Source organism: Corvus kubaryi, unplaced genomic scaffold (genome assembly GCF_017639235.1).
Source record: "Corvus kubaryi isolate FWS band 111438036 unplaced genomic scaffold, C.kubaryi_AGA036_p1.0 37334, whole genome shotgun sequence".
Classification (NCBI taxonomy): domain Eukaryota; kingdom Metazoa; phylum Chordata; class Aves; order Passeriformes; family Corvidae; genus Corvus; species Corvus kubaryi.
Genome location: NW_024581108.1, coordinates 8,970,083 through 8,990,986, shown reverse-complemented (window position 1 = coordinate 8,990,986; position 20,904 = coordinate 8,970,083). Strand labels below are relative to the sequence as shown.

General features: G+C 38.5%; 1 protein-coding gene across 9 annotated transcripts in view; it reads left to right on the top strand.

Annotated features, from left to right (window-relative positions):
* Window positions 1-20,904, top strand: part of SLC44A3 (solute carrier family 44 member 3) — a 40,897-nt gene that overhangs the window by 10,205 nt on the left and 9,788 nt on the right. For 8 of the 9 annotated variants that reach the window (XR_006016442.1, XM_042030147.1, XM_042030145.1 and 5 more), the window contains 4 exons: window positions 305-491; window positions 8,380-8,545; window positions 14,461-14,617; window positions 17,103-17,180. Coding sequence is in view for 8 of the 9 variants with exons in the window: in XM_042030147.1 (XP_041886081.1) it covers window positions 305-491; window positions 8,380-8,545; window positions 14,461-14,617; window positions 17,103-17,180 (588 nt within the window). In the remaining variant the exon portion in view is untranslated. Of the gene's footprint in view, window positions 1-304; window positions 492-8,379; window positions 8,546-14,460; window positions 14,618-17,102; window positions 17,181-17,451; window positions 18,254-20,904 lie in introns of those variants that run through there. The other variant, XM_042030146.1, reaches the window with a different exon arrangement.

The following is a 20,904-nucleotide window of genomic DNA, read 5'->3' as shown; positions in this document are numbered from 1 at the left end:
TGTACATTTACGTTTGCTGTAAAGCAAAACAAACTGTTGCATTAGAAGAATTAAAGTTTTACAAAACCTATTTTGTTTAAAAATTCAGCAGCAATTATTGCAGAAAACGAGATATTAATCCACAGGCTCTTTGGGAACATAGGGAGTGTCTCAGGTGGATTTTCCAATGTGTAGTAAGATTATCTAAATTGCTTTGCTGTCATGTCTTTGTGAAGTCTGTATCCTCTGATCCCACATTTGACAACTCTGATAATTTTCTTGAGGTAAAACCCCCAATAATTTGTCTTTTTATTTCCTGTAACAGGTTGTTCTGCTCTCCCTTATCTTTGTACTAAGAAAGAGGCTTCAGTTTGCAGTACAGCTCTTTCGAATTGTTGATAAAATCATTGGCAGAATTCCTTTCCTCCTGTTCCAACCACTCGGGACCTTTCTGATTCTCACTGTGTTCTGGGTATTTTGGGTTGCTGTATTACTTAGCTTAGGAACTGCAGGTAAGTAAATGATTTTCATGTTTTTGACTGAATCCTATCCATTTCCTAAGATCTCTTCTTACATGTGGGACCTCTTGGTGTTGGCGTATAAAATGTGGGCTAGCATTGTTACATGGCAGAGTTACTTGTTCCCTTTATTTTATTTCCCACTTGTTGGAGTCTTCTACATTTCCCTTTTGCTTCCATATGTGGACTTGAGTTTGTTCTTTCTCATTTATTTGTTAATAGATTGTGGTGGGTACAGTATATGTTTGGTGACCTTAAATGAAGAAAGCAACAGGAAGGAGGAGACAACTTTTAGTGCAATTGTTACAAAATGAGAATGTTTGTCTCCTCTAACTAAACAATATTAAATTGTCACAAAGACAGAACATTGCTTCAGAGCAGTAGTTCAGTGGCAATTGCTATCACTTGGACCAGTGCAACAGTGTTTGGATTAATCCAGTGGTTCATGCAGTTGTAGAGGAGGTGCTCTGTGTAAAGTCAAGCACTATGAAAGATTTGGCAGAACAGATTTTTAGTATGGAAATGGTATTACTGAGGGATATAACTGTAAGATCTGTCACAGATTGAACCAGGGTAATTTGGATGCTGTCCCTTGGCCCAGCACCATGCCATCCAAGAGAGAGAGGTTGTCCTTCCCTGGAACATCACCCAAAGAAGTGAAGCTAAATGCTGTGTAGCTCTGGGGATAACTCTTCATGTAGACATCAGCCTCTGTCCATGAAAAGTATTATGATTTGGGGGCTGGTATTTTTTTCACTTTCAATTTCTAGGGCCACTGTTAGGAGCTAATTGTTATCCTTTGGGTTGAAACGGATGTAGAATTGATGTGGACGGAGACCCTTGTTTATGGGTTTTCTCTTTTCTGAAACTTGGCAGTGATTTCTGTGTGGAAAACCAAATGCAGTCTTATTCTTCAAGTGCTTGTGTGTTACCATTTTATTTTGGGTTTCCACCATCGCTTGAGACAGTGGCTGCAGTAACTCCTTAGTACAGACTTACAGTTTGCTGCTAGGCCAGGAAAGCCTCCAGCCTTTCCATAGCTGAGCCCATTTGGCAAAGCTGGCTGTATTCCCTACCTCCATGGATCAGGTACCTCACTCCTCTTAGTTCACAACTGCTTCCATCTCAGTTAATTCTGGCTCTTTACAAGACCAAATTCACTTCTAACACAAGAAGCTGAGTCCATGCTGGCATTGTGAATCACACCCATTGCTTAGGCTAGATTGGGATCTGTTTCCCTCCAGCTTTCATTGGCCAGTCATCCAGATTTGCAAGTCTGTTTCTGCTGCTTTTTTCTGAATAGCTCATGTCTGTCAGGAATGGCTCCTTGAAGCCGCTGATAACCTGCTTCTCCTGCAAAAGGGTCAGACCTAGCGTGGCCAAATGACTCGCCTGCTGTCTCTTTGTGAATGGTTCCTCAATAAATAGTCAAGCTGATGCCCTTTGCTTTAGATGTCATGGATATTCCTTCTCCACACTCCTTTGAGTTAGATTTTCCCAATACAGAAGCAGCATTGTTTGCTGGACACAGCTCTATATTGATGATGTTAGCTTTTCTGCAAAATCTTTATAGCATCTATGTATGGATCAGACAGACAGCAGTAATTCTGAAACTGGCCTTGTGGGATACCTTATCACTGCTTCAGACCAGGCTTTATAGAAAGGAGCATCTTCTGAGCTATCAACCAACTGTTCATTTCATGCACCTGCTTGGATCAGATACAATTTAAGATAAACATGAACTGTAGTAAATTTAGTAACAGGACAACAAAATTAATTATAACACACAGATTTTCTAAATGTATAATTAACAAGAACTATGAGAGGAAATATTACATCCTTGATGTTAAATCCAGCTGACTTAATATGCACACATAAGGATGTAAAGCTTGCCCTTGTTATATCTAAGTTTAGAAAATGCCAGCTGAGTCTGTTGTATTGAAGAGCTTTTGGAAATGCAGCGGTCATTAGAAGAGTTGAAATATTTTATCTCACGTGACAGAAGAAGCTTGATTTTAAGGGCAGGATGGGAAATTATTTGGGTATTTAATGGATGCTTTTACAGACTTTGCAGGAAAATAGTGACTTGCACATTATATCCAAAAGCAAATTCCACATATATTCACAGGGGAGTAAAATCCAATGAAAACTGCTTTTGAGAGGCTTTTTATGCTTTTTCCGTGTTGTGCCATTCTCCTTCATCGGTTATATTCTCTGTTTCCTGCTAGGCATTTTCATTCAACTTTTTTTCTTTTTCCTCTGCCTTCTTGGAGAGTAGGATTCAGTTTATGACCTGCTGCTACATTCATAGTGCAGCACACAACTCCTGACTCAAAGGTATTTTAGGTTTTGTCTTCTCCCTAGCTGATGTTTCCAGCAAGTGATGCAAATAATATAGTACAGAGGGCAGCATAAGCTTGCTGCACAGCAGAGTGATGATAAAGTTTCAGTTTTAAAAGAATTGACTTTTCTCAGATTTTGCATAAGAAGGGAAGGTTATTTCCAATAAATTGCTTATATGAGCAACCTAGTAAAACATAGGTATGGATGGAGGTATTGTGGCAGGATATTTTTAGTGTAGATGTCAGTCCTTATAAGATCTTCCTGTTAGAAGCATGTTCATGTTTAGAAGAGTATGTGCGTTTGATAAATAACCCAAATTACTTCTCAGTTAACACTGCAGTCTGAATGCAGATGGAAGATGCCGCTCTGTATCCGCTTGTGCGGCTGGGTGAGTTCGGCTCTGTGTCTGTCCCGGCTGTGTCGGTGGCGGCAGTTTCTGCCGCGCTGTCGGACCCTCGCTGTCCCTCGCTGTTCCCTCGCTGTTCCCTCGCTGTTCCCTCGCTGTTCCCTCGCTGACCCTCGCTGACCCTCGCTGACCCTCGCTGTCCCTCGCTGTCCCCCCGCGCCCGGCCCGGGGAGCCCCGCAGCAGCGCCCGCCAGGGGGCGCCGCAGCCCGCGGGGAGTGCCTCAGGGCAGCCCGGCCGCTCATGGCCGCGGGGTGGGAAACTCCTCCCGGAGAAACACGGGAACAAAGGCTGCCGCAGCCCCTCGGCGTTCCGCGGAAGGAGTAATGGATTGTTTGATTCAGCCCTCAGGCTGAGGAGAGCTGTACGGGTGTCAGGGGGTCCGCGTTAGCTGGATAGCTGTTTGGATTTCCAGTCCCTTACTCTATGTCAGATTTGTTCTGTGATTCAAAACTTGGATGATGAACAGTAAACGAGATTTGGTAATGAGAATATTCCGTTAGGTTGTACTTCAAATTTTCGACCCAAATATGAGTCCTCTGAAATGCTGGCTATTAAAGCAGCTCACCATAAGATAAGTTGGGGGTTGTTCTGCTGTTCTAGGATGACTCGTACTTACACATCCTGTAACGATAAATCCATATATAATGCACATATATAATAATGCACTTTGTATTATTTATTAGTTTCCTACAATTGTCCTGTAAGTGGAAGATATTTCTTTTTATTTTGAAGTTTGGGGGCTTTTTGCACCACTTGAGAGTACTTCTCTGAAGACCTCCAAAGATACACTTTTTCTTACAGAGCAATTTGTTTTCTTCACGGACAAATAGTTGACTATCTAGCATTCAGCTTGTAAAATACAGGTGGTGATTTTCTTGGGTTTGAAATTTTGATGTTTTTGTCTCGCAAATACATTTTCTGGGGCTGTGTAGGCTGTATTTTAAAAGCAAGTATACCAAGAAAGCTGAAAAAATGAAATGTTTGCAAAGACACTAGTCTTTTGTCTAATACAGAGAGATGGTTTAAATGAAATTGGCTTGCTGCTGTGCTGCACCTGCTCTTAACATTTTCCTTGAATCTGCACTAGTTATATAATATTTATGGTGTCTCTGCATCTTAATGGTTCTGGAGCACTTGATCCTCTCTTCAGCTGTGGTGCACCTGATCATTATGCAACCATGCAGGCACCTTATTTACATCTCCTCCAAAAGTCAGTGTTAACTGTGAGAAAAAAATCTAACTTCTTGGGAACTATAGAAACCTATAGCCTGCACTTGAAAGGTACTTATGCACATGACTAATTTGAAACACATGGATAATCCTATTAAAATCAGTGGGACTACTTATGCATTTTAAGGTAGGCACCTGCCTAAGTACCTTGGTAATTCAGAATCTGTAACAGCAGCAGAGACTGAGTGAATTCCAGACCTAGAAAACTAGGAGAAATGCCAAGACTTCATGAGACTTTAGGTAGCACAAGCAGTGACACCAGTAAGAACCATTAGCTGGCTAAGAATGGAATTCAGCTGTTCTTTGGAAAAGCTGATATATCTTAGGGTTATTGAGTTTTATTGTTTCCTAATTTGTGGGTATTTCACAGCAGAACTGATGTGGCCATGTGGCACAACAGAGCATGTCTTTCAACCTTCCAACACACAGGAGCTGTGAGGTCCACATGGTGTAAATACTGTGCATGTAGGATGAGAAGGTGGTGTGATTTTTTTGTGCAATGAAGTTGTATCCTACAGGCAAGTGTGCAGCAGAACTGCCACGTGAAGCTGTGCAGCAGCAAAATGAGCAATAAAAATATCTTTCCTGCAGGGGCCTTGACATTCCAACGACAATCAGGTAGTTTAGCTGTAAATACCTTTACATGAAAAAGCACTAAATAAGATAACACAATCAATTCTGTTGCAGGAAGCACTAAGATTCAGTGTATGATTCCAGAACCTTTCCTCACTTAGCAGTGGGAGGCGCACAACACATTTTCATGTTAACAGGAACTGATAAACAGGCTCTCAGTATTCTCGTCAGTGGCTCTTTGTTTGTGATAAGGAAATTGCTGGACTAGACTTCCCAGGAATTTTTGTCTCTTACAACAGCCTGTTGCTGTAGGCATCAGCAAAACCTCGCAGCAGCAGCTGCCGAGTAAGGACATCTGACCTAAGTCTGGAAGTCCCAGAATGTAGCTGAAGGTACTGCGTGCACCCACTGCTGACTGGTGCCTCACTGCTCTGCTGTGCTGGCTGCCAGAGCAGCCCTGAGCTGCGAGTCCCGTAGGGAAACTCTCCTGGGTTCTGCTGCAAACACTTGTGCCTGTTCGCATTGTTAACATCACTTCTTTTGAAGTACTGGCAGCAGATCAACATTTGTCCTGATCAAAGGCTTCCAGATTTGGTAATTCAGCTGTACGGACTTCAGTTCTTTACTGACTTGTTAATGTTATCACTAAAAGTGTATGGTACACTGGAAAGATTCATGATTGTGTAGTTGGAGAAAAATATTCTGCTGACAGATTAAACTGTGTTTCAGGACTTTGTTGAAAAAGTTTAGTTTGTATGAACAGATATATCACGGCACAGTGATGGGGAAAATGGCATATACTTTTCTCAACAGGTTATCTAGAATAGCTTTAAAGTTTATCTGGGCTACTGATATAGAAAAATAGCATTGCTAGTAGTTCTGTTGACAAAATCATGCATGTCTGGTAGGCCCAGAAGACGGGGAATCAGACACAGATGTTTATACTGGTAAACAGATTTTTGTGAAGTAACAAAAAAGTTTACCATCCCTGACCAGCAAAGTGATCAAAGGTGAGTTCGCAGGTGGCTCTGCCTGATTTCTGTGCAGCTGAGCACAGCACTGTGTACATGTACAAGTATAAGGTTGTCCAGGAAAGACAAAGCCATTACTGTTGTTACTGCTGGTGGTTATTTCATTAGGCTGGTAAAAAGCAAACAGAATTAGCTTGCCATATGTACATTTATCAGTCTTCATGCCAACACTACAGAAACAAAGCCTGAAAAAGCCTATTTTGGAAAAAGAAATGTTCAGGTGGATTGTATGGTGGAAAATGTGCTTAATTCTGCTACCAAATGGCATAATGGCTTTGCATGCAAATGGAGAGGTAGGACACCTTGTATCTTATTGACAAATTGTTTGCTTAAGTTCTGTCAGTAAGGGCTGTAGGCTATGGATAATGAGCGTGTTTGGCACTGCAGAAAAAGGCAGTCTAGAGTTTCTGGAAGAAATATGGAAAACGAAAGATCTCTTGAATTCAGAATTATATAGTGCTTCACTTGTTTTAATGACCTAAGTAAATGATTATATCCTAAAAATTTCCCTTAAAAAAACCCACTACTTTTGCAAACTTAAAACCAGGGAGGCACAGGATGGGGAGGAATGACGGAGAATTTGCAAGAAGAGATCTGAGTAGTAGATTTTTTTAAACTATCAAATATTTTGCACTTCACAGACTTAAAATACATTTGAGTATATAGGAAGCACAACAGTATTTCTGTGAATGACCAACTCTACAGCACTGGAGAGAGCTTACCTGTTCCGCCAATATTGTTAACCTCTAGGAAAAGAAAATATCTAGAACATATGTCTGAATTTATGCATCCGTGTAGCACTTTCTGATCCTTCAAAGCACATTAAAATAATGTTGCAGTGTTAGTATGGCGTAGATGAATATTTTTCTTAATTTACAGACAAATAGACCTTGGTTCTGAAAACTTAAGAAAAGCTTGTCTAAACCTGATGGTATTGCCGAAATCTTTAGTGTTTCTACTTTTAGTTATTCTTGAATAAGAACTCTGTGGCTATAGAAAACAGGCCAGAAAGGAGCCATTTCCTAGATAGCTTTGTATAAGTGGCAGTTTTGAACTTGAAGGTGGTGTGTTGTCCTGGAGGAGAACACACGCTCATAGAATCATTTAGGTTGGAAAAAACCTTTAGCATCATCAAGTCCAGCTGTAAATCTAACACTGCCAAGTCCACCAAATGAATACATGTAGTATTAAAGCTTAAGTTTTATTGCTGTTCTAGCAGGAGTAGCCAGTTCTGTCTCACTTTGTTACTTCTTTCATGGAGTTGGAATAAGAAACTACTCACCTCCAGAGATTGTTTTGTTTGGTGAACATGTTTCTCTTTAAGGTTAATAGACTTAAGGCTTGGTAAAAAAAAAAAAAAAAAATAGCATCTTAGAAACCTAGAGACCTTTTACTAGGATCAAATGGTCCTAATGCCATTATCCCTTGACTAGCCTTCAGAGTCAAGTGCCATAAATAGGATGGCACAAAGAAAGGTCTGATTGTTGAGGAATCTGAGTTGCCCCCACCTTTTGTGAAAAGCCATTTATGAATATGGAATAAATTCTTTGTGAGTAACAGAAGTGGAAGGAATGTTTTTAGCTTGAATAACTTAATTTGTCCATGTTCCTGGATACAGTACTAACATTGGAGCATATACTACCATACAGATGTCTACTTTTTTTTCCCCCCAGAGAACCTACATTTATGTGCCTGTATTTTGCACAAAGATTTCAAAGTATAGAGAACAGAAAACTAATGACTATGGTTCTGATTTGTAATTGCAATTAAAATATTTGTTTTGTTTTGTTGCAACAGTATGTTATGTATTCTTAATACTTTTCTGCAGTCTTTCTCTTCTGCTTCTTACAAAAAAAAAAAAAAAATCCCAAACCCTAAAGCATTTTATAACTGTGAATTTGTTTCAAATTTAAATAATGAAAATTAAGATTTCATTTACTTCTGAACTATTTGTCACTTAAGTCTTGAGTAATGTCTTCTCAGAAATCTTTACTAATATATAGCTTTCCTCTTTATTGGTAGCTGTGTCTCAATCCCAATTTAAACACAATCTTTTGCTTTTTGTGAGATTTTATTTTTCAAAATTCAATTTGAATTACAAAATGTTGTCTCTCTAACTTTGTTAGAATGGACAGAATTAAATAGCATTGGAATTTTTTTTTTGTAACTTTACTGTAGAGAAGTTAAGAGAATGTGCACAGAAGCACTTCTATGTACTTCTATGTCCCTGTCCCCCCTTCCCCTTTCCCCCCTTGTCTGGCATGTTATAATAATACAATGGTGTAATCCCAACTTCAGGTACTGCAGAGTCCACTTCAGGAGGACAAGTAGAATACAGAGCTCTGTCTGGAATTTGCTACATGGCATGGTATCATTTTGTTGGCCTTATCTGGACTAGTGAATTCATTCTTGCCTGTCAGCAAATGGTGATTGCTGGGGCAGTGGTTACTTGTTATTTCAACAGGTGAGTGCAGAATTGCTGCTTGATAGTTTTGGGGATTTTCCAGCATTTATTTTCAATCTTTTTCTACGAAAAATAGTCTCAATTAGACTGCAATTATGTCAATATCTGGAATCCCATTTACTATAAAATTATGTTGCTTGTTGCAAGATCTTGAGTAAGATTTTACAATGTGTGTGATATTAATGTGACTCACCTCTACTGCTGGAGATGCTGGGCCAAACTGAGCTTTGATACAAGCTGTTAGAGCTCTGTTGACCCTGGGGGAATTACCATTCAGAAGGCATAGGCTGCATTTGACCCTTTTCCAGGAGACTGCATTAGCTCCAAATGAGAAGCAATATATTGTTCCTTGGTAATTTCATGTATTCATGAGCAGTTTGACCTCTTTGTAAGTGTTCATCCCTGCTCTGGGTTTCCATGTGTTCTGCCTGCATAACTGCCTGGTCTAAAACTTTTTTTTTTTTTCATTCTGTGCAGATATTTTCAGTTAACTATAAACGCTTTAACACTGTTAAGTATTTAGACATGTGCAAACAAACTTCCTTGAATTTTATATGCCCAGAAATGTAAATGTGGAGGAAATGAGGAAAAGTGAAATGAAATTAAATTTGGTTTATGCACTCATTGCAGGAGAAGATTTAAGTCTCACAATATGTTGTTGAGTTTTTTGCTGATGAAGAGAGCATTTTCCCGATAATATTTTTCCTCATAACTATTTTATGAGCTCTCTTGTCCTCAGTGCTCTATTCTTCTATGCCCAGTGATGACATTTTCTGATCTGTGAAAAACTCTGGCATTTTAAGGCATTTCTTCCTTTTGTATTAGAGGAATATCGTGATAATTTCAATTTGTTGAAAAATTAACCCTTGAGGAAGGTTATGTGAGATTGAGGTGAGGCGCCTGGCCAGAGAGAGCCTGGAGCCCTTGGAGCACTGGTGGCAGCTGCCCAGGGCCATATGGCTTGGGCAGCTGGGAAGGATGTCTTTGGGTTCTCCAAAACTTAGGAAGCAGGTTTCCAGTTGATGGTCTCCAGAATGTATCCTTGGGTGTTTCAGTCACTGATCCAGAGGCTACTGCTGGAAGGTCTCCAAATGATGTGTTCCCCACTGCCCAGCAGAGACACCAGCACAGGCTCTGCTTCCGGGACTGGCTCCATAGGGGTTTCCTGCAGCACCTGAGTGACCTGTCCTGCTCCAGCCAAAGCAGCAAGGCTGGAAGATCAAGGAACAGCCAGTGCCCACCCCTGGTTTAAGCAATATTTTATCATTCCATCCAAAAAGCCAGGGCAGGACAATGTTTAACATGTGTATTAGGAGCTTGTCCCTAGCAGGATTCTCTACACAAACAACAGCTGTGCCACTGAACTGGTGCTTAGGTAAGAGCAAATAAAACCTAAAACTTTGCTTTTTTAAAGGTTGAAATCTTTTTGAAAGAGTGGCATAGCCTCACCCTTTTATTTTACATGTCATAATAGGACCTGAAAAGGGAGGAACTCTTACTTCTGATGTCGTCTCTTTTTTTCCTGCTGAAGGTCTGGAACTCATATGGCTGTGCTGCTGTAGATAGTGAGCTGCCCTTCTCTGCTAAGCACATTGATTTAGCAGCTGAATGCTGAGGCACTAAAGGTTCGCTTTAACTGGTTTGAGAAAGCACAGGAAAGTAAAGTACTTCTGCTGAGTTCCTGGGCTCTGTGCTGCAGTGCATTTTGGTGCAATACACCAGATAAATCCCCAGGGCAAAGGCACTGTCCATATCTTGTTCATGTAGAGCAGGGAAGCACCTGTAGAAACTGCTGTGATGACATTTACTGCTCTGTTGGGGGCTTCCGCCTTCCAGCTATTTTTTACTGCTGCAGGAACTGTCTGCCAAGTACAGAAGGTTCCTGCTCCCAATTGTATTGGTATCATTTTGTGTAACTACCGTCAAGCTCTCCCCTTGCTTGCCAGATGACCTGTACTGTGTTGAGAGACTTGTGTTTGCAAGAGGAAATGCAACTTTTCTGTGGTGGTAATCCCTTGTCCTGGCCTTTAGGCTGTCAGCACAGATCCACAGAGATGCAGAGCAGTGTGGGAATGGGGAGAGGGTGCTTAGCTGCAGGAGCAGTCACACCAGCAAGGGCAAGGGTTATCTCAAGCTGTTCCAGCAATTCTGAGCTTGTCTGCTCTGTGTTTTTAATGTATTCCCTGAGGCAGCATCATAAGGCATGTCACAAGAGCTTGTTTATGGGATCTTACTGACAGGCTTTTTTCTTGGCCTGTAAGTGCTCCGAGGAAATAGCACAGCCTTTCCATGTGGAAATCTCCTTCCACAGCACACTCAGCAATGCGCTGCATGGCAAACAACCACAGCTGAGTTGCAAATGGGGTGGCCAGGGGGTCATTTTACCTGGATTAGCATTACAGGTTACATATATTTGGCCTGTAATACCATGACTGAAAATGGATTTTGCCTTCTTTTATTTTAGATGAAACATGAATACACAAAAGTTTTTTATTAATTTAATAAAAATAAATACAATTTTTTTGCTTAACAGTTACATTTTACAACTTATGAAAAGGGCTCAGTCTTTTAAAAAACCTTCTTTGTTACAATTGCTGTTTACAACTGCTGAGGTTTATTCTCACTTTGATATTCTTAGGTGTTATGTATTTACCTTTGCAGGGAGATGAGCCTTTCCCTCTCTCTGGCAGTAAAGGAAGGTGATACGGTAACTTGATCCATGCCACAGGCATCACTATCCTGTCCATGTCTGAGCTTCTTTAGTAGCTCCAGTGCACGTATGTCAGTGCATGGATTTGAAATTAAGGATTGGGGTTATCTACCTGACTAAGGTGTTCAGTACCACAACTTCCAAGAGAAGTGAAGTGCATATCTCTCCCAGTAAGTAAAAAATGAAGGTTTATGGATGTGCACCAAGGTCACAGAGAGATGAACTAGAACCCACTTTTAAAGGCTTCCTGTTCAAATATATCTGCAATATTTATGGACATCCTTTGCCCTACTTACATACTTGACCTAAAAGAGCTACCAGCATATATGTAGTCAGACTCGTCCCATGTGGCTTTGAGATCAGGTCAAAGGGAGGTTGGAAGTATAGTCTGTGTGGTCTCTGTTAGTCTCATAATGTCTGTTTTATTAAAAATCTTGTAATTTATTGTTTTTTTAAAATTGAGATTCATATTTACTTGAGGAATAGAAGATTCATTCCTTAACAGTTCTAAAGTATTTTATACTTAAGTTATTTTTAGACAGTCTTTGAAGTTGGTGAGGCATGAATGAAGAAAACCGTAAGCATAGCTCTTAAGAGGAGAGGATTTTAAAGAAATGAAGAAATACCCTTTCCCCCCATTCAAACGTCTATGTCTGTTGGGTGTGTCAAGATTACATTTTTTTCTTCTCACAAGAAATGGTTTTAAAATAAAAGCCAAGATGCATGTGTGACCATTTGAATCAAGGAACTTAGTGTTAAAAAAGATATTGAGTGTCACAGAGCTCACAAGTAAATGAAGGCAATTGACAGTACTGAAGAAATAAAATTATTAAAAGATAATGTAGTATTCAATGGAGATCCACAGGATTTTGGAATAGTAGTGTTGTATGTAAATCAAACAATCTCATGATAACATAAAATAGAAATACCAAAGAGGAAAAGCAAGTTGTGGCTCTACTCAATCTTATAATCAATCACGCAGATTCCCAGTTTTCCCTGATACCTTGTGCACATGCAGTGGAGTTCACTTGCACAGAATCCACTGCATAATGATTGTATGCTTGTGCTAAAGTCACGTCAGGACTGTAGCCATATAATGTACAAAGGTGGGTGAAACTTCAGCCTTGAGAGTGATGGGAATAGGTGGACGATTGAGTCAATCTTGAGCTTGTTTACAGTCACAACCATCACCTGTTGCTGTGTTTAGCCTCTTTCCTATGTTTCCTACTCTGAACAATAATTACAAGGAAAATCTGTTCTTTTTCTAATCTTTTTGGAGACAAAGCAGAATCCCTGTCAGACCCTGTTCTTCAAAATTCCTTTGCTAGGAAAAGAAGGTGTGGAATAACCTCCAAATGTGTAAAAATTTATCTAAACTAAGCTTCAAATTTTGACATTCCTGCTCATTATTTAGTCATGTAAAAAATACCAAACCCTTCTTCATTTTTCTTTTCAGTAACAAGTATATTATTAACACAGGAATAAACTTTATCCTTTCTGTGTTTCTTATCACTAGTTAACCTTTAACTTGCAGAAACTTAACAATTTATATTCTGAGATCAAACTGACACTCATATGTAAGGTAGTGTATGGGGGAGAAAGAAACAATGGCTCAATCTGAATAGAATAATTCATCCACATTGTGATGCATGTGTTTCTAACACAGAAACCTGATGGCTTTAAAAAAACCCCCAAATTGCCTTATTCTGTATAAAATTCCACTATCCCCAGAGCTGTTCCACTGGTTTTAAAACAAAAATAATAAATGTAGCAACTGCTTTGCTGGAATTTCCTATTTCAAATAATGTGGTATATTCACATATTTAAATACAACTTCACCACTGCAAAAATTTTGTGTTTTGAATGAACTGCAGTGATACTTTCAGGATTCTTGCAGAACTGTAATCCCTCTCTGAAATATAGTGTGTACGATTTAAATCCTTTCTGAAGTGAGGCTTTAATAAAAATATATTTTTAGAGCTTCTTAGCCCAAACCAGTCACTCTCTTATTGGTGCCTTTTAATTTTTTTATTTCTTGTGAAAACTACTGATTTTTCAAGATAACAGATGTTTTGAAGAAATCACTTCTGAAAACAGGGCTTCTTGTTTGTGATACTAGGTCTGATCTTTACTTTGCTACTTAGTCAAATGGCTGCTGGTTCTGTGCCTAACTAAATTTTTCAGGGTTGGGCCAGTTGCTTAAGAGTTACTTTATAGAAGGTCTAATTATGACTATTGATCAGTATGGAGTTTTTCAATCCTATAAAACATTTTTGAAGGTACTTAGAGTGTTAATTTAGTTGATTTTTTTTTTTTTTACAGCATTTGACAAGGGATGAGGGAGTGTCTTTAAGCTGATTTCCTGAGGTTTATATAAATTCTTGAGAGCTGTGTCATGCTACTGTCTGTAAATGACTGACATTAAACTGACCTTTATAAAGGAAGCAAAAAAATAAGGCTTGTATTTAGGCCATATTTTTGTTTTTGCTCTTTGGCTTTTTGATTTTGACAGAGACATTATTTCTCTGAAACATTACAGGTTAGTGTGTGCTAGAACTACAAGTTTTTTAGTTCAGGTTGTAATTCTAAACATATAGTATGATATTCCTTTTTTGCTGTATTCCATGATAAAAGAAAGCCTGTTCTGTGGGGGGAAAAAAAAAAAAGCATTAATCATTTTAACAAAATTTAAAACCAAATTTGGCCAAATTGCAACTATAAAAGTAGATAGTAACTCTCAGTTTTACATGTGAAAACTTGCAATTTTATTTTCTAGTTTTAATTTTACCACTAAAGAAGAAATAGTGGATTAATTCCCTCAGACTAAAATCTTGAAGAACCAAGAGTGAAATAAAAGATTGCAGAGAATAAGAGAAGTGACAGAAACTGGAGAGATGTGTTCAAGGAGTATTCTCAGATATTGTTCACGTCTCCTATTTTCCATTTTAGTTTTTTCCTAGGTATTTTTCCATTCCAGAAAACAGTAATTTCTTAAGAATTAAACTAATCCAGAAGTTATAAATTTGGCTGCTTTTCTTGGGACTAAGGAACACTGAGATGAAGTCAGTAGAAAAACTGGAGTAGTTCAAGTAGGAAAGGAGATAAAAACTTAATTCTTAAAATTTCCAAATACTAAAAAGACACAATGTTTATCTTCTTAAATAAGTTTCTAAACCATTTTTAAATTGTTTGTTTTTCTTTCTAGAAATAAAAATAACCCATCGCCTCACCCAGTCTTGTCTTCCATATCAGTTCTTTTTTGCTACCACCTAGGAACTGCTGTAAAAGGCTCATTTCTAATCACAATACTGAGAATACCAAGGATTGTTCTCTTGTACCTTTACAATATCCTAAACCAAAAGGTAGGTACATACTTCTGTAACCCTATAAAAATAGTGATTTAAAGATGAGATCATGGGGCAAAAAAAGTGAAAAATATATTTCTTGCTTAAAATTAGATGATATTACATGGATTTTATGTTTCATCATGTTTTCTTCATTAGGAAAGCTTTTTTTCCCCTCTCAACTCAGACATCAATGCTTCCTTTTTTATTCTCAACTCAGATATTTTTAAAAGCAGACAATACCAATATTAAACCCACCTTTTTTTAGTGTTTATAGATAAAGGTTTTTATGAAGGATAAAGATAAAAATTGGCAGACTGCTCTATTAAAAAATTTTGGATCATAAATATTTAAGAAGCAAAAGTAAGAATACTATTGTTAGATTTAAGATCTGTTACAGAAAATACTTAATCTGCCTTGTAATATGATTTTATAGAAAGAATATATGACATAAGTACTATTCCTGAGAGTTGTGTAGTATCCAAAACACATCTTTTAAGATACATTAAACAAAGAGCTGGGCTGTTTTGAATGGGTTTTTGCCTCCTTTTTACCTTTCATGCATCTCCACATCAATTCTCTTCTGCCGGAAATACACCACTGTAGGTAATTCTGGCACTTTTGCAAGGAGGGAGGTCTGGTATGAATGCATAGGCCTGACTTTAGGAGAAGATTTAAGAAAAGGTTTTAAATGTAGGCCTTTTCCTCTAGGGTTTACCTTGGCCTTGAAGCATGTTATGTATAGTTATGACAGGATATTTACAGTGATCATACCTATGAGGCATGTGTTTGGTATAGGTTATGAATGCTTAAATAAAAACCTCTTGTAATAAAACACTTGAAATTTGTTGTCTGGGTTTATGTTGCTTTCATTTGAAAGTTTTGGTTATAAAACTTGGTGTGTTGTGTTAACTAAGAACATTCTATAACGACAGTTGATGGGACAACTTAGAATATTTTCTGCCTTTAGAGAAAGCAGGATAAGTGGACTTGCTCATTACATGGTTTTGTAATCTGAGTAACTGTAGATTTAATTAGCAAATAAAGATTATTTGTGTCTGCAGCACTGGGCCACAGGCTCCTTTTTGGTCCAGTTCCCAAGCATTCAATGATATGACCCATAGCTGTAACTGCTGCTAAAGAGGCTAGAAAGTGCTCTGGGCAGCTTGTGTCCTCAGTCCTTGGAAGGATCCTCCCAAGAGTAACCTTGCTCCTTTGCATGGCAGAAAGGACAGGCTATGGCCCCCCTTTCATTGAGAGCCAGAGTCGTGGTACTAAAGGATGAGAAGTGACGCTGCATTCTTGTAGGGCTCAGCCAGGCTTCCCCACCCTTGCAAAAAATGTTGCTGTCCTCTATGAACAGAGAAAAAGTCAGGGGTCTGCAAGTAAAGACATTTTCTACGCAGAAGTCTCCAAGCAGAATCAGAGAGGAGATTGTACTGGAGATCCCTTGCTCTAGGCTTTTAACAAACAGTACATACTGAGATAATACAGTTTTACTAAAATCATTTCTCCAGCAATACATAGCAAGAGTAAAGTATTCTCTGTCAGGAGTTTGCATGTATAGTCACCATTTTGAAGGAGTTATTCCTGGAATATTTTCATGAACCTTTCTGAAAAAAGTTCAGAGGCTTGTGGTTTCTGCTTGAAAAATGGTAGTTGTTTGGACCTGAGTTTTCAATAGTGACTGGAAGATCTCTGCTTTCCAAAACAAGATAAAAACATTCTGATCTCTGGAAAAATAAGATTAAAAAAACCAAGTATCCTTGAACTGAATTTCCTTTTGTTGAGAAAAACAGCCACTTAAATTTGGAAGGCTACTGTGGATACCAAGATGTCTTTTTCTTGTCTTGAATCATCTCTTTGATGAACTGTTCTGAGCTCATTATGTGATGGGGGTGTCGGGGCGTGGAACAAACATTAAGGTTTACTGCTCAGTTTTTACTATGAAATTAATAGCTCAATGGTCTATGAATAACCTGTTCTAATATAAGATTTTTCTTCCTGTCCTGGAAAATGAATGTATGCTCTGAGTTAAAACCCATGTATGTTCATATAAGCCCTTCTACCCATTCTTTTGTTAGTGTTCATTAGGGTACCAGTCATTTCAGAACTGTGGAAGGGTTTTGATAAAGTTAAAAATCTGTCCCTGTACTCCCTGGTCACTGTGAAGTGCTATAAGGATTACTGGCTTGCCTGCCTGTTTTGCTCCCCAGGCAGCTGTTAGCTCACAAAGCTGCTCACAGCAGTTATTTTCTTTTCCCAGAGAAGAATCTTCCATCCACAGGAAGAAAAAAAAAAAAAAAAGCACAGCTCTTCAATCATTAATATTGAAAGGCCTGAATTAAAAACAATTCCTAAAATCCTAATTGAAATATCTGCTGTCTAAGTGAAAATTTTATCAGAAGAGTCAGTCCCCTGTAAAGCAAGTTTGTTTCTAGAATGGTGGTTCTGTTTGAGGCTAATTATGTATCCAGTGACCAATAATTTTATTTTATTGCAGAAGAATGCAAAGTGCCTGTTCAGCTGCTGTTTCTGCTGTGTTTGCTGCCCGGAAAGTTGCTTAAGATACTTCAACCAGGTATGCTCTGTCATCTCTGTCCCTCAGCCTAGTCTGGATACTGCATGTGGGTGCCTGCCCCTTAGCATGGCTAAAAAGCCACAGGGAGAGCATGCAAGCCAAAGTTTCCTGCTGGCCACCTGAACTAAACAAACAAAAGAACCTCCAAGTGCAGGTGAAACTTGTTGCAAAGAAACAGGGAATTTGCAAATGTGCAAGGTGCTAGATTTTAGAAAACTTGTTAATACAGCTTGAGATAGCCCTTTCAGAGGTCTACTTGCTCTTTCTGTAGGTTAGACTTAACATTTTGCTGAGTTGTGCCAGACAGAGTCCTGAAACACGGAGAGTTCAGGTAGGAGGAAGCAATGAAGAATTAGGAAACATACCTGGAGATGTGACATTAAACTAATTACAGTGTTTTCCACCTGAAAGTCCTGAATGAAGAAACTTGAATTCCTGGCTGATTGCCATTATCAGCAGATCTGGGAATATGAGCCATGATGTTAGCAGTCTTGTTGTAAAGGTGTTTTTATTGGAAATGGATGATTTCTGACATACAGCAGTTTTACAGATACTTGACACCTCTTTTTTCCTTCCCGATTCTTTTCTCTAAGTGTGTTCCAGATTTATATATATAATTGTAAAGAGTTAATTTTTGTCTTTGTCATTGCCTTGTTTTTATCTCTGAGGACTGTGATATTCTTAATGTAAAAGGGAGTCATATTTTCAAATTGATTCCTCTCTCTCTGACTTCTGAGTTCTTTGTTCTCATTGCTGAAGGTAGTAGTGAAGTAAACAAGACAGTTCTGATAAAGGGTCTGACTTCTTCTCCTAAGAAGATACATAAATTAGGTTTAATCTTGGACAGTTATGAAGAGAAAGTTTTAATTTATTGCACCCTAGATTAAAACTTGTGGAGTGAAATCTCTGAATTTTCCAGGCCTACATATTCTAGGTAGGTCTTATGGTCAGTGACTTGGTGAGGAATATCAATGTTCATTTTGACTCCAGGCTTTTCATTTGTAGTCACCCTTTCCCCTTGGCTTGGCTTCCTGCCTTTCAAAGAGATATCCAGCATCCTAGTGTTTACTTTCTCCAGCTGTTGTGTGCTATGTGTTTGTTAAAAGAATTAATTACTGTAATGTTCTTCCTTTTGTTTCAGAGGGCTATATTGTAGCTCTTGTTCCCTTAAAAGATTTCCTGTTTCCTAATCTATTGTTGGCAAATTTCTGTTTTTCTATGAGTTGTGGTTTTTAATCTAATGATCATAATACAGTGTTTGCTTTTGTTTTGTTTTTTGAACATCTTTTTAGCAAGGTGATGGTAGTCCATATGTTCCAAATCCAGGGCAATTTGGGCAACAGTTAGAGAAGAAAAAAAGCAAGAATAGGCCACAAGATTTTAATAGAACTTTTATCTGTGTGAAAATGTAACATTGGTCTTGGGTTATTGCATCTCATAGAGTAATTAATGGATCTAATTATTTATTTACTTTTTTCCCCCTATTACTAATCTGTTCAAGCCTATTTCTTAACAAAAATATATTTTGACTGCAATTGAAAATCTTAGTCTTTGATTCTGTAAAATCTGTGGCCAAATGTTAAATAGAAAAAAATAGAAGGAAAAAAGTCCACAGCTTTAAGCAGCTTTGACATATTGCTTGATTCACAGAAGTTGTGAAGTCCTAAGAGCTCCTACTGAGATTGATGAAACCTGCTGGGAGCAACCTAGAAATTTCCCATAGATGTTGAACATGGACTTGAGAGTAGGACTTGGGAGGGAGGGGTTAAAAAATTGCTTGTACCTGTGTTTCTAACATTTTCAAAGTATTCTTTAAGTTTAGATTTTGATTTTTTTTGTACCTAAAATGTGGAACAGTTGTTGTAAAATGTGGTCCAAAGATCGTTGTGTACATTATCATTCCTTACTATTTACAATTTCTTTGCTTTTTATTTTAGTATTACTTTCACTATAGTGAAAAGCATATAATTACCTGAAACTCTAAAAAAACAAGATCCAATCACTTCTGCACTATTTTCTTCAACTTGTTGTTATGCTGCTTAGGTAATTTAAATTCTTTGTGTTCCTTCATTCACAAGTTTAATCAGGATTAAACAGAGTACTTTGTTTTCCCTCTGAGAACTTGCAGATGAGAAACAGGTGCTGGAGGAAGTAACCCTGGTGATAGAATGCAAGCTTCTTTCTTCCCGTACAGAATCAACCAAGTGCTCTATTATGTTATCAAAGAGTACTTTTTGGGCTGGAGTACCATCCTGCATGTGGGATTTAATACTGACTTTAATAGTTGCATGCATCCCTGAAGTGACTCATTCTCTGCAAACTCAGAGCTCTCCTGGAAGTTAACTGGAACAGGCCAAGGAGTTACCCTGTCATCTTCCCATCATGACACAGTGCTGTGCTAGATACTGGCAATTGTCGTATTTGCAGGGATAGTTTTGGAGGAGGGGTAATGTAAGCCCAGTGTTCTGTGCAGATTGCAATACAGACAATTGCATTCAGCCTTTCTAAATTTCTGTTGGATTTGCAACTGGATCCTGTGCTAAACTGTGGCGTAGTGTTGTTATGTGCTGTTAAACAGTTCACTCTTTAAGCTGTTCCACTTCAGTCATGGGCAAAGTGATTCATGAGTGTGTATAATCCATTAGTAACAATTGTGAAGCACTCTGGGTTCTGTGGCTGAAAAGTGCTTTCTGAATATAAAGTCATTATCCTTACTTGACAGTTCTGTTTGCCAACACTTGTCAGAATTACCACAGATTTTTCATCTGGCTCTGATGGTTTCAGTATGTTCCAGATAAACATATCCAATCATCTCAAGGAAAATCTAGGAGATTGAAAGTTTTCTTCTGTAAAAAATGTATACTGTTTTTTCATGTGGTTAGGGAATTACAAGGTCTGTGTCTCTTCTGCTTTCGTGGCAGTCTTAACTTTAGGTACATCAAAGTGTTCACATGTTCTTCCTTTACAGCCTTGTTGCAGTGACGTTTTTAAAAAACAATACAACTGGATAGTTTTGCTTTTCTGTGTCCGCTTTGGGTCCATCTGCAGCCAGTTGGCAAAGCGACCTCTCCAAAGTGCAGTGCCTGGATTTCTAAAGGGGTTGCTGAGCAGGGTGTGGCTTCTCTGTGTTAATCAGCATGTTTGCTGCAGTGTAGCCTTCTGGGCTGTCAGTGAATGTCAGTGAATTCAGCAGTGTGTGAGCCTCATTTCCTACGACAGAGACCCTTCCCTGAGACTGAAAGCCGGCAACTGTCTAGTGTAATAAACCAGAAGCAAGTCTGTCCAATGGCTGTATATCCATGGCAGTCATTGTCTCTTAGGCTTCCATCCAAAGTTTATCAGGAGGTTTCAGGGGATTGTTCAAAATTCTCCACAGTGCCTCGTGGAGAATTCACCTAGATAAATCCAAAATTCATGCATACTATTGTAAAGCAAGTTCTTCTCTGCATGCCAAACACATTGTGCCTCACCCCATCAAGTAGTTCTTTTTCCTGCCAAAAGCAATACTACATTTTAATTTTACTGGCAAAATTGCTGCTAGATACAGAGCTAATTTTTCAATCCTCTTGAAAATACAAGGATAAAATGTTAATCTTCAGTGAAATCGTATTTTAAATATGCTTACTTTCCTTCTACAGACTTTATGTATGTAATAATAGCAAATAAAATTCCTCAGGTCTTTACTTGTTCTGTAGGATGAACCGTGTAGGGAACAGAGTTGAAC